This window comes from Mus caroli, unplaced genomic scaffold, assembly GCF_978045245.1.
Source record: "Mus caroli unplaced genomic scaffold, Mus_caroli_1 scaffold_2, whole genome shotgun sequence".
Taxonomy (NCBI): domain Eukaryota; kingdom Metazoa; phylum Chordata; class Mammalia; order Rodentia; family Muridae; genus Mus; species Mus caroli.
The window spans coordinates 166,612,282-166,626,845 of record NW_028227257.1 but is presented as its reverse complement, the minus strand read 5'-3'; the positions used below and the strand labels follow the sequence as shown (position 1 = coordinate 166,626,845).

The 14,564-nt window shown below is 38.9% G+C and overlaps 1 protein-coding gene across 1 annotated transcript in view; it reads left to right on the top strand.

Annotated features, from left to right (window-relative positions):
* Mrc1 (mannose receptor C-type 1) overlaps positions 1-14,564 on the top strand; it is an 86,768-nt gene that overhangs the window by 56,025 nt on the left and 16,179 nt on the right. Inside the window, exons 14-22 of the mRNA XM_021155588.3 lie at positions 14-101; positions 1,280-1,424; positions 2,889-2,930; positions 4,099-4,262; positions 5,247-5,314; positions 6,615-6,715; positions 7,381-7,523; positions 8,611-8,725; positions 13,366-13,532. Coding sequence (XP_021011247.1) covers positions 14-101; positions 1,280-1,424; positions 2,889-2,930; positions 4,099-4,262; positions 5,247-5,314; positions 6,615-6,715; positions 7,381-7,523; positions 8,611-8,725; positions 13,366-13,532 — 1,033 coding nt within the window. The remainder of the gene's footprint in view (positions 1-13; positions 102-1,279; positions 1,425-2,888; positions 2,931-4,098; positions 4,263-5,246; positions 5,315-6,614; positions 6,716-7,380; positions 7,524-8,610; positions 8,726-13,365; positions 13,533-14,564) is intronic.

The window sequence follows — 14,564 nt, the reverse complement described above, 5'->3', positions numbered from 1 at the left end:
TTGTATGTTGCAGGAGCAGTGGAAGCTACCATGAGCTGTTTTGGTTGGGACTGACCTATGGAAGTCCTTCAGAGGGGTTCACCTGGAGTGATGGTTCTCCTGTAAGTAGTTTTAAATATATCATTTTTTTTTACCCTGCAGTGTATTTATTTTGGCATTATCATTTGGGCTTATTGGTGTTTTATCAAGATATGTCATTAAGACAGTTGGAGACTTTTTTATGTAAGATAAATACAAGTGTAGTATAGACTCACTGTCCAGCCCTGGCCTCCACATACTTTAAGCATAGTTGTGGATGAGAATAACCTAAGGAATGAAAAACCATGCCTCCCACTTTATACCAAATGACTCAGTTCTGCACAAAGCCAGCATGTAGATGATTAAATATCTTCAAAACTCTTTTGCAGCTGCCTTTAGTTCAGTGAAACTGGACACAACTTTGGTAGCTATTAGAGTCAGATGAACTTCTCCAAATTTGAGAAATGGGAAGCTCTGGCTTTTGCTAGCAACATTTAGCCATCCTGGTCATCCTGGGAAAGGATGTTTTATGATATTAACACTATTTTCTCTTGGAACCCACAGGCATCTTCCAAGGTACTTGCTTAAGTGACATGGTTTCTTTGGTGGCTGCATTGGTGTTTGGATTTCATGTTTATGGAAAACTGATCATAATGATCATAATTCTTAAGCCAGACCCCTTCAGACTCTGATCACTGAAAACTACCCACATTCCCAAGTTGTTTCCATTGTTCATTTTGGCAAAGGCTGGTCGTTCAGCTAGTCACATTTTATAAGTCTTTTTCTTCTCTAATTATTTTTTTGTAGCCTGTGTAATAGAGGAAAAGCTTCCAACAGCTTACTGAAATATCATCCCTTAAGAACAGGCTGTAAATTTAGGAAATTGCAACTACCGACTGAGATATGGAAGTTTCTTGCTAACTTTTTCCTACATATAAATCCCATTGCTTGTGGCCCTGGATTCATTCTATTTAATGGGAATAAAGGAAATGTTATAAAAACCAATTCCCTACTCTAGTCTGCTTAAAAGTTTCCATGTAATAAAAGCTGTTTCTTTCTCACCCATGTCCACAAAATGTGCTCCCATAGCTAAAAGTAAAAAGCAAATGAATGAAGAATCCAAACAGCCCCTCTTTTTCCTTTCCCAATTTAAATTTGCACTGGTGTGGTATACGTGGTTAATATCTGCAGCCTAATGTTTCTAGCACAGCATAGCAACCTGGTGTTGTGGTTCAGATCAAGTGTGATGTTTCCACCGTAGGTTTCCTATGAAAATTGGGCTTACGGTGAGCCAAATAATTACCAAAATGTTGAATATTGTGGTGAGCTGAAAGGTGACCCCGGCATGTCCTGGAATGATATTAACTGTGAACACCTCAACAACTGGATTTGTCAGATACAAAAAGGTACAAATCTGTCCCCTCCTTTTCATACACTACAGTGCTAGCCTTCTGATACCCCAATTTGTTTCCTCCATTGGCACAAACAAACAAAAATGCCAGCATCAGGGAACTGTGTGGCTCTTATTTCACAGGATAAGAATGGAGGCGTTGGAAACAGATAAGTGTTCCAAAGGAACAGAAGATCAAAAGGCCACCAAGAATTCTGGATTAGAGTCACGTCCTTAAAAACATTCCCATCAGCAGCGGGGACTCTGGCCATCCTCTGCAGCTGCAGGGGCTAATGGGAGACCTGCCCTTTAGTGCTGTAGAAAGCCAATGCAGTTTTGCTTTCTGGAACTTTCACCCTCTGTCCTTCTATTTTATCCCTGAAACAGGTACAAGCTCCCTTCAAGCTTGATATTTTAATATCCATAACACACACAGAACCAGCAGTGTAGGGAAGGCCCTGGTGTTGTGGGACTCACTTTATATTATTTATGATATCTTGGAAATTAGAGCAAAGACAGGTTAGGCATTGAGGTCAGAGGAGCTGGGTTATGACACGGAGGAAACAAGCTCACCCTTGAATTAAAACATATTGACGCCATAGCAATAAGAGGATGGAACCACATTGCCCTCTGCTGTTGGGGAATCATGGCTGCTGCCCCCATTCTGCAGTTAAGAGACCCGGTACTGCCCTCTTCTGGCTGGATGCACATGTTTCCACATTCTGGATTAGTATCCTTTTGAGTTTAAATTTAAAAAGTCTCCTGCTGCCTGCCAGTGACTCACTGTGGCCTCTTTATGTTGTTAGTAGCTTTGTTTTACTCTGGCAGATAGAAAATATGTTACTCGGAAGGCTACTTGGGCCCTCCTGTCAGATTCTAACAAAATCCAGATATTAACTATTTTGAAAGAAAAATATTAAAAAAAAATCCTAGCAAGATATAAGTAAAAGTTTAGTAAAGATATGATTCATTGAAAGGACAATACTTGTATCTTATCCATATACAACTCACATGAAATGGTTTCAGATAATGAACATATACATTATTTCATAGTTACTACTAAAATGTCTACCTGGAAAACTGTTGCGAACTGAACACTGACTGCATACCAAAAATTTAAATTTTTACCCTGTCTATTTATAAACATGGTTAGTTCATTTTTATAACTAGGGGAGGGGGAATGAAGATCAAATAGTTTTGGGATATGAAGCTGGAAATCATGATTCTAAAATTAATGTTTCTTTCTTTCTTTTATATGGCACGATTGGAGCCTAGATATTGTCTCCCTCTCCTGAGGTTTATCCATTTGTATCAACCTTAATCCATCCATCTTTCTTTTTTCGATCTTCCACCATGATGGGATGTGCATTGGAGGGAGGATGGGGCAAGTGTGGAGTTTGTCAAGGTTTTATTGACATAGGAAAATACAAGGAGTAAGTGGCACTAGTGGATGCCTGATGATTATATTTTTATTTTACAGGGAAAACACTACTGCCTGAGCCCACGCCTGCTCCGCAAGACAGTAGGTGTCCCTGGGTTTTCTGATTTCTTTATTATAGCCTTTTCTGACTCCTTTCCTTCCTCCATGAAAAGGGAGATGGTGGGAAGCGAGTTCTTAGTATCTTTGAGGATCTCATGAAAGGTTGGAGTTTTGTCTCCAGAGAGCAGACAACACACACCGGTTGCCCTGTTAGCATGTTTTCTTGTGGTTTCATGAGTCAAATCCAAGGGTTCAGAGTTTTCTTTAGCACGTGACCAATTGTAACTTGGTGGCTCAAAGCAGCAGACAGTTAATTTCTGAGAGTTCTAGAAGTCATAAATCTGAAATTGGTTATACTGAGTCAAAACACAAGCTTTTATCCAGAGAACCACCGCTCCCTCCCTGAAGAGGTTCTGGCCACTGGTCTTCACTTGGTTTCCTTGAGTTCTTTCCTAAATGCCCTCTGGCTCCATCCTCAACCCAACTTTGTACCATATGGTTCAGTGTCATATTGCATCCTTGTGCATTGAACCTTTGTCTATGCATTCTTCTCTGAGAGCACTTGCATTAGATTTAAAACTCACCCAGATAATCCAAGATAATCTCTCCTTATCAAGATCCATAATTTAATCACATTTATGAAGTCCTTTCCATTGTAGTCCAACATATACAAGCTCCTAGTATTAGGCCATAGATGCCTTTACAGCCTTTTGCAGCATAGGAAAAAAAATTCCATGATTCGAAAGAGGCTTTAGACACCTTCTTCATGAATTGACTGCCTGGTTCTCTAATTCTTCCATGAACAATGCAGATCCATCTGTAAGAAGTCTTGGGGGTGTAGATGAAATCTGAGTTTTCATAGTCCCCAAGTCTTTGCCCTTAGATATCACAGGCCCACGTATAAATCTTCCTGGATCTGCTGTCTTGCCAGAGAAAGTAATGCCTGGACTTCTTTCACCCACTAGTAACTCATAGATCTTAGTTAGGAGAAGAGAGGCCAGTCTTCATTGAACTATTAGAAGAAGGTAGATATTTAGCTCGAAACAATCCAGTCTGTCCCCAACTGACAGTTTGCATTTTCTGGTGTCGTAGAGGTGTTCATTCATATCTTTGGCATAGTGCTTATCCCTGCTTACCCCATTCCTTAATTTATCTACGTAAAGAAACCTACGTAATTTATCTTTTCCTTTGACTTTATTCTTTTTTTCAGATCCACCAGTTACTGCAGATGGGTGGGTTATTTACAAAGACTACCAGTACTATTTTAGCAAAGAGAAGGAAACCATGGACAATGCACGAGCATTTTGCAAGAAGAATTTTGGTGATCTTGCTACAATTAAAAGTGAAAGTGAAAAGAAGTTTCTATGGAAATATGTAAGGATATGGTTAAGGGTAGAGTGGCATGCTATAAAGAAAGATGATTTCTGCATTCAGTACCATAGAACAAAATTTCCAATTATGTACTAAATGATTAGGCTGAGGGTAAATGATTCAAGTTCATGAGGCCCTGATACAGTCACACAGAAGGATGCACTTTGTTGTTAGAACATCCACTGTAGAATCACAGAATCCAGAAATACTTCAAGTCTAAACACTATGATGCTCCCTTTCAGTTTATGAATTAAATTTTCAAGACTCATGTCTTAACTAATTGTTATGTCTCAATCCTAGACCACTTGCATGACGTACAATATGCTTATTAAGACTCTGAAGTCTTTGTTGGATCAAATTATTTGTGAACAGATAGTAGTTTTATTATTCATATAAAAATCTCAGTAGTCCCCAAGTTGTCAGCTATTCCTGAAAGTAATTAATTTTTTAGTGTTTTCTGAGTACTTTTCTGGCTAAAAATTAAAAAGAATCTGCATGTGGCCTCCTCATCATTTGCCAGAGAAGGAATGAACAGAATAGCAGAAAATGGACTTGTCAATATTTAATGGAAAAGTTCATTTGACTACAAAGATATGAAGATATTGTTTAACATTATCCTCTTTGTGGATATTCCTTTCTTTGGAACTCTCAGAATACATCCTAATGTTACATAAATTCTTATTTGTAATACATGCTATGTATTAAGTCCTTATGAATGGTGTACACAACCCATTGCCCATTTTATTCTTCAGCACCCAACTGTTATAGATATTTGTTATTATAGTAAATTACCTAATGTATTCACTTTATAAACACAGGTTATTACATTGTGAACGTATTTTTCATCCTTATGAATATAATTCTATAGTACCTGTGCATGAATTCCTCTTTGGAAAAAATAAATAGGCCCCTTTACTAATACATATGTTTTGCCCAATTTGCTTAGTAGATGACTGTAAATTATATCTATAAATTTTTACATTCTAGATAAACAAGAATGGTGGACAGTCACCATATTTTATTGGCATGTTAATCAGCTTGGATAAGAAGTTCATGTAAGTAAATCAAGCTAACATCATGGCTTAGAAAAGAGATCTGATAAACACATAGGAGTTGTTTTGAGACCTTTGTTTACCAATGCATTAAAAGTTCCGTGACAATCTGAAAAAAAATATTTAAAAATGTGAAAATAAAACTATTTAAGATGACTCTATTAAGATTTCAACATTGCTAATTATTTAAAAGCTCAAAAGGATTTGATCTCACAAAATGCCACTAGTCTTTATCTTAGGGTGTTCAGCCATCAGCAAATCATTGATTAAGAAGATGTGTTAAAGAGAGAGGAATGCTGAATATATTTTCAACCCTGTTTGGACCAATGTTGGTACACAGGGTCAAATGTCCCTTTTTCTATGTCCCATCTTGTAGCAGCAATGTATTCAAGTTCATGGTGAAACATTCCCCAGGAGAGCAGACTTGCTCCTTCCTTAGACACAGGGGCAGGAATGGCTGTGCTTGAGAAAGGGAATTCTTCTATCTTGGGTTTTTTTTCAATGTTCTCCTGAATTTCAAGAGCAGATATGTCTATCTGTTCCACATTCAGTTATCTTAGTGAAATATATTCTGTGGGACTTTGATTACTACCTTTGAGTAACTGAGACCTAAAGTCAAGTTTGTTACTTCTAGGGAATAGAGACATTGTCTATCCTTATGGGCAAACACCCATTTCATCATCTCCAGAACAAGAGGCCTGATTTTTATGATTTCTTTTATTTCCAGCTCGCAGAGTCCTTGATTTTCTATAATTTATGACGAATAATTGGCTTATCCACTTTATAAAAACATGGAGTAAACAAAAAACTCATAACAGAGCTAATGAGAAATAATGTATTTGCTGTCTCTTTGAAAAGTTGTGTGGAACTTGTACAGAGTTAAATTGATAGAAATCACGATTGAAGAGTACTATGGAAGGAATTTTGCTTCTGGATTCCAGACTAATTAGGCTATACATGTTTCCCTCTTCAGGGATATTGGGAGTTTGTTCTGAGCATCTTCTTAAGTAGATTCTTTAGTAATGGACTAGCAATTCCTCAAATGAGGGGAATTATTATTTTACAATAATCTAACTGTGGTTGTTTGTGAACTTGACCTGACGATATCAGGGAGACTACAGAGGAACACAAAGGATCCCTAGTACCAGACATTTGAGAGTTCCTATTAGTTTCTTCAGGTTCCTCCTATTTGGTGTACATCCCATGCCGCCTTCATCTTGATGTATTGGTCTTTTCCCACCTCTATGTTGTAGCCAGTCATTTTAGCTGGGTTGTTGAAAAATGCTTCAATTCTCTTTTGCAGTTGGATGGACGGGAGCAAAGTAGATTTTGTGGCTTGGGCTACAGGAGAACCCAACTTTGCAAATGATGACGAAAACTGTGTAACGATGTACACAAATTCAGGTAGATCATATACCGGTCTTATTGAAAGTGCTTTGGGGTGTGACGTGTGCCATTTCCTGCATCTTCAGGCTAAAAGTAGCTAGCAGAACACTTTCATAGGAAAAGGACAGAGGCACCGAATTTTGTTTGTGTAACAGTTCTGTTTGCAAAGATAAATTTATCAGGATGTTCATTAGCAAGCTAACAAATGACGTATCATCCTATTTCTTCCAAATTGTGGAGCATTTTTTATGTTCTTATGTGAGGAAAATACCTAGAATATATTTATAATCAATTACCTTTACCTCTCTCTGCTCTTTTTCGTTGCATAAAGTGGGAGTGTTGATGTAATTTGTCTTTTGTTCAGAAGATTAAATGAAGTAACATAAACACATACTTAAGTATTATATGATTGACTATTGGTAATTAATAATTTACTAATATATCTGTAATTCCAAGAGTACGCTCAGCATATAGCAATCTTTCTGAATTCTGAGTGAGGAGAGAGAGAGAGAGAGAGAGACATAGAGAGAGAGAGAGAGATTGCACAGGTTCTTCTAGTCATGTGAAAATAAGATAAAGTTATTCTGAACCATTTTTTGAGATCCCTCCTGAGACATTGTATCGTTGAAGGTATGTTTTAAATTAAGAGTATGCAGATTTACTTTAGCTCTTCTCTTTTACAGGGTTCTGGAATGACATCAACTGTGGTTATCCAAATAACTTCATCTGCCAGAGACATAACAGCAGCATCAATGCCACTGCCATGCCTACCACACCCCCGACACCAGGTGGCTGCAAGGAAGGTTGGCATTTGTACAAGAACAAGGTATGGGAGAAAATTGACCTCCGTCTTGGTATTTGCATTAGGTGGATTTCTTTTTCTTTTCTTTTCTTTTCTTTTCTTTTCTTTTCTTTTCTTTTCTTTTCTTTTCTTTTTTTCTTTTTAATATAAAAAAGGTAATAGAAGCAAGAGAGATTTTGCTTCCTATTTCGGAAAACACAGTCTATCAAAGCAGAGCAGGTGGAGTAGAAGACTCCATGGAGATGGGAACAAATGGTGGATTAGGACACAAAGTACTGGAAGAGGGTCCACCTGCATGCCTGTGGGCCTACCTTTATGTCCTATGTCCACGAGCCAGGCCCATGTCCCAAAGAGTACATATTCTCGAAACCTGGCACCATCATCTGAGGAGCAAGAATTCAGAAGCACGAGCCTATGGGGGTCATTTCCCACTACACCCCTGCAGCACTGGTCACTGTGTGCCACTAAACCCCAGCAGTGCTGTTCACTGTATGTCACTACACCCCAGCAGCGCTGTTCACTGTGTGCCACCAAACCCCAGCAGCGCTGTTCACTGCGGGACTCTAAACCTCAGCAGTGTTGGTCACTATGCGAGCCTATGGGGGTCATTTCCCACTACACCCCAGCAGTGCTGTTCACTGTGTGCCACTACACCCCAGCAGAGCTATTCACTGTGGGACTCTAAACCTCAGAAGTGTTGGTCACTGTGCGAGCCTATGGGGGTCATTTCTCACTGTTCACTGTGAACCACTAAACCTCAGCAACACTGGTCACTGTGGGACGGTGGCAGATGCCAACCACAGCCATCAGGGTTAACTTCTGCCTATGTCATCACCAATAACTGGATAATCCCATCACAAATTCTCAACGGAAAGTAAGAACATACATGAACTATTAGCCAAAGATCTGTGCCCTTTATCTCAAGGGAAAAATAAAACTCTGCAGAGAAATATGTGGGCCATCAAACTGGTTTCCTTTTCCTTTTCAATTCTCCTTTAGGCCTGAGAAAAGTTTTATTTATCTGGAATTTTCATGTATGACTTTATTTCTTGATGTGAACTTTATTATCTTTAGCTAAAACCTCTGCTTTTGTCCTCCCCTTCCGTTTCAGTGCTTTAAAATTTTTGGATTTGCTAATGAAGAAAAAAAAAGCTGGCAAGAGGCACGGAAAGCTTGCATAGGACTGAAAGGAAACCTGGTGTCCATAGAAAATGCAAAAGAGCAAGGTGCGTAAACCTACACATCTTGGTAGTTACGAATATCCCTGGCCATTATGAATATATATGTAAGTTTGCCCTAAAGTAATAGACTGTTGCTTATTATAATAGACCTTTTTCTTTTTCTTAGAATAAGATAGAGTAGGGGAAAATATTCTCAATTTCTTATTAGGAGTTATTTTATTTTATTTAGTGTTAGATAATATACTTTCATATAGATAATATACTATAATATACATTTTAAATGTATTTTTGTTGGATGTTTTATTTATTTACATTTCAAATGTTATCCCCTTTCCTGTTTCACCTCCACAATCGCCCATCCCCTGCTTCTATGAGGGTGCTCCCCTACCCACCTATTCACTCCCACCTCACTACCCTAGCATTTTCCTACACCAGAGCATCGAGCCTTCACAGGACCAAGGTCCTCCCCTCCCATTGATGCTAGATATACTGGGATGTTTTAAAAAAATCTCCATAGAATTCTTTCCCATTTTCATAGCAATTCTATGAGCCAGGCATTATTATTATTCCAGTGTATGGACAAGGAAATGACACTTATAGAGCCTTGGGGGAAGGAGCATGCTTGGTCAGAAGTGGAGTTTAGCATCAATACCTGGGTTCCAGCTCACATCCTGTCCCATTGCCAAACAAATCTGCTATGCAAGGGGCCAAGGAAGAGTATCTCTGAGAATGAAGTGAGCAGTTGCTGGTCTCCCACTTGCTTGTGTCTGGGCCCTGACCATATAATTCACAACACAGCAAAGCTGTTTTTTTTTAATGTAAACTTTAAATAAATGCAAGAAAACATTTTTTTTTTTTGATGAGACACAAGGATAAGCTGGAGCTATGGGAGTATCTGATAAGAGAATGTTTGCCACAATTATACAGAGGATTGTAAAATTCATTCTTCTATCAAGAGACACAAGTTGGAGCTGGGGAGAAACCTCAGCCAATGAAGAGCAGGTTGCACAAGCCATAAGGTCCTGAGTTCAATCCTTAGCGCCCATGTGCAAAGCCTGGGGTGCTGACATAGGTGTAGTTCCAGCACACGGGAGTTAGAGAAAGAAAAATCCCTGAGGATTTCTGGCCCATCAACCTAATAAAACTAGCAGTATCTAGACTGGTAAGAGACCCTTTAACATAAAACCTTAATTGGCTTGATCCTAAGGAATACATAGAGATACTCTGCTCTCAACACATATGCCCACATGCATGAACACACAGACTTTCTCTCTTCTATCCAGAAATAAAGGTACTAAGCACTAGTGGGTGATCCTTTGGGGACTACCTTTGTTGAAATAACTATACCATTCAATCTATGATTTGTGCTCTAAAGCAGATATTGACCAATTTTGGGAGATTCAGACTAAGTTATTGAAGGGTTTGGAAACCATAGCAGTTGAAGTATGGATCAGAGACTTTTCAAGTTTTACATTGAGAAAAAGAATGCATGTCCTTGGACGGTCCACCTTGTGTGGCCTTAAGAGGAAGATCTGCGTAAATGAGTGATGGATACAGGGAAATACATTTATGTTCAAAATGAGGAGGCCATTCCAGTAGCCAGGACTGATGAGACACATCCTGTTGCGAACAGGGCGAGGTTTGCAAAGGATTTTGAAATGGTTAAGTTAGGTGGTGCTCAAGTGGACACTGTAGAATCACATATACTGGTATATATGTTGTGTACAGAAAAAATCCAATAGAAGTTTGTTGTGTATGTAAATTTATAAAAAGGTTATAGGAAAAAATTAGGCTATATATTCTTTTTGTTTTGTTTTGTTTTGGTTTTTGAGACAGGGTTTCTCTGTATAGCCCTGGCTGTCCTGGAACTCACTTTGTAGACCAGGCTGGCCTTGAACTCAGAAATCCACCTGCTTCTGCCTCCTGAGTGCTGGGATTAAAGGCCAGTGCTACCACACCCGGCTAGGCTATATATTCTTTAGAATCTCTTTTAGTTGGATAGATGTGGAGGAACATATACTTGTATGTTGTGCACATGGGTGTATGTGCAGGTGCACATAGATGTGTGTGCTTATGTGCAGACCAATAGACAGCACCAGGTATCAGGATCTCTCACTGAAGTTGTAGCTAGGCTAGCATCCAGTCAGCTCCAGAGATCCTCCGGCTTCTATATTCCCCATGCTGGGGTTATAGGCATATATATATTGCCACATCCAGCTCTTACTTGGTCTTTTGTTATCCAAACTTGGGTCCTAACTCTTACTTACTGCTTCATATTTCCAGCCCCAGAGCATCTTTGATTTTCAAAATAATTATCCAAAATTATGTATCTGAAAATGTACAGAAGAGAAGATACTAGAAACTTGCATGTTGCTCTCCCAAATGCTTACTCTTTAAGGCACAGATGTGCACTGCACTCTCTTAGGACAACATGATACATGAAACCAACCAAGCTTCCACAAGAATCTTTAACACATTCACCAGCTATTCAGACACCCACAGCAAAGGGTCAAACAACACATGATACAAGAACATGACTTTCACATCTCTTGATCTGGCTCACCACAGTTTTTTTGTCTCAGCTACCCAGCAGGGAAACACAGTAATGGATTTCCTCTCTTCACCACAAAGTGCTGATTCCTGGCATAGCAGAATTAGAACCGGAGCAGTGAGATGTGCAGAGGGAAACAATTTTCAGATAAAATAACATTATTCCTGGCAAAGCAGGCACACGCTGTTGAATTCGTAATGTGGTTACTGGCAGTGGGGAAGTTGGTGCTGTATGCTACCACGTAGAGCTGTTCACAGTGTGTTTCAAGTTGAGCATGAGGCAGAAGTTACAATCTTGTTTAGGAGACAAATAAAACCAAAACAAATATCTGTTTGCACTTTTAGTTCACTAAAGAATATTGGAAGAAAAACATTTGGAGGTATTTATTTTATCTTTAGTTAATTGAGAAAAACGTAAAAATGAACCTCTTTGCAAATGGGGTTAGGATTTGGGAACAGCTGTTCCACAGAATTTTGGGCTCATGTATGAGCAGGTGGTTATGTTCCCACGGACTTTATTTTGTATTTTTAAAAGATTTATTTTTTATCTCTCGCTGTGTGTGTGTGTTTGTGTGTGTGTGAAAGTCACATGTGTGTGGCTATCTGTGGAGGGCAGGAGAAGATGTTGGATCCTTTGATGCTAGAGTTACAGGTAGTTGTGAACTACACAATGTAGGTACTAGGAATTGAACTTGGGCCTTTTGAAAATGTAGCAAGCATTCTCAAACATAGAGCCATCTCTCCAGGCCCTTATTTTTTATTTTCTATCAGAGTCTCCAAATGCTGTGTCCTTTCACTTCTTCTCCATTTTCATGGGGCATATGTTGCTGCTTTAGTAACCAGAGATGCTGTTTACCTAGCAGGTATAGATGGTGGGATAAAGTGGCAGCTGATGAGTGAGACTTTAGGGGGACCAAAGGGAAGGTACAGGGCCTATGGGCAATAAAATCTTTCATTGTTTTTGGATATTTGTTTCTGCCCTCTCTTCCACACAATTACTGATGCAATAAAAAGGGATGGTATTCTCCATACTCTAGATCTTCTAATTCTATGTTGTGACCCATTTAACTTAAGGATGTCAAAGTTACGGCCTGTACATCCTCATTAGATGCCCAGTGTTTCCTGGGACTTGATTCCCTGGAAGGATCCTAATTAGATAACCCTTGTCTGGGTATTCTGTGAAACTGAAAATTTGGGAGCATATGTGTTTGGATAAATGGCTTTGATCTTCAGAAACGTTCTGTGTTGAAAACTCTTCCTCTATTAATTGTTGCCATCAGCCTGTTTTATTTTCAGAACCAGAACAACTGGTAACTTACAGGGTGCTTTTTTTTTTTTCCTGAGAGGGAGAAGTATAAGGAGCAGAAAGCAGGGCCTAGGCTGTGCCCATTCTATATGCCCTGTCACCTTTCATGTTTCATTATGAGTTAGGGTCATGCTAAGTTGCCATTGACTTTATCCTGTAGTCCATAGGGCACTGAACTGGGGATCTTCCTGCTTCAGAATCCTGGGTATAAAGTCTTGTGTCACCTGCACTCCAATTCCCAGGGATCCAACATCCTCTTCTGACCTCTGAGGAAGCCCAACACATGTGACCATACACACATGTGCATGCATGCATGCAGGCACACACAGACACACACAGAAAAACACACACACACACCAATTAAATAAACTCTTAAAAATGAAACCACAAAATAGGATTATAGGATGAGTTTAATGAATTAGAAAAGCATGCTTCTTTCTGTAAGCTAGTTGGCAGCCCCCAGCCACAGCTCATATTGAGGTATCCCGCATAAGTGGATGGGATGGTTTTGAGACTCACTTAGTTCTTTCTCTGGTGCCTTTGGGTGGGACACAACTTTCCCAACTATGTGCAATGGTAGTATGCAAGCCAGGCTTGTGATTTAAGGAACACATCAAAGTCTGAAACTCAGTTGCTGATGGGGATACTAAGATTAGACTATGTCTATTTTTGTGGGTTTTTTTTTTTTTTTTTTGGCTTGGGAATACTAACAAGAGTTGAGTTATGTGGTCAGTATTTTTAAATTAACATGTTTAAAATATTTCTTTGTATTTGCACTGTTCACAGTCCCAAGTCTTAAATCATCTTGTGTAAATCATCTTGCTTTCAGCATTTGTTACCTATCACATGAGAGACTCCACTTTCAATGCCTGGACTGGGCTGAATGATGTCAACTCAGAACACACGTTCCTGTGGACAGATGGACGAGGAGTTCATTATACAAACTGGGGGAAAGGCTATCCTGGTGGAAGAAGAAGCAGCCTATCTTATGAAGATGTGAGATTTTTTTTTGTTTTTTTGTTTTTTTTTTTTTTTTGCATCACCTATCCATACCATCTCCACGTGCAAAGAGTCATCTTGTTGATTACTTTTCTGTGATATATCCCCAGAATCCTCCTTCCTGTGTTCTCGTTTTGCAGATATTTTTCTTTCACAGGCAGAATCAACCTTAGAGGAGGGATATTTAGTTGAGAACTCTTCGTTGGCAGTGAGTAGTAGAAATCCACTTTCACTCAAAACCTCAGTGGTACTCAAGAGAAAAACTTGATCCCGAGGTTATAATTGCACTGTCTGCCCCCTATCCCTTGTAACTTTTGCAGCAATTGGGATGCTGATCTGAAAGCCATCACTTCTTCTGAGTCATGACCATTACTTACCCTGTATTTATACAGCACTTGATCTGACAAACACCATGCTAAGTGCTCCTATACATCAGAATATAGACTATTGCTTCTTTACCTTGCATTTAAATTTTTTACTTCATCCATACATCATTGAATGATCAATTGGCTATCGTTAAACATTATCCTATGGATTATGAACAACATGAAAAATATGAATCTGTTAAATATGGCTATACATATTTAAACATGAAAGTTTCAAACCGGAACACAAGTATTATATTATAAATGTGGTAATAGAGAAATGAGAGTGTAACATGGCAGAGTCTGTTGTCCAATGCCTGAAGACCGAGGATAGGGTGAGTTTGTTATATAGGGACACACCTATGGGGCTCTTTGTGTCAGACACTGTCATTACTGGACATGATATAGTTGGGGTTGAAAAGAATCAGCTGTGGGGAGCTTTTTCAGAAAGTTTAAAACATAATAATCAGGAAAACTAAAGAGGGCGAAGATGGCCACTACGCTAGGAGAGTGAGATGAACAAAGTCATCCTGGAAAATGTTCCAAGTGTGTTTAAGAATGAGTAAATGTCTCAGATGGCAGTGGGATTTTCTTTCTTTTTTTTTTTTTTTTGATTTTTAATATTTTTATTACATATTTTCCTCAATTACATTTCCAATGCTAT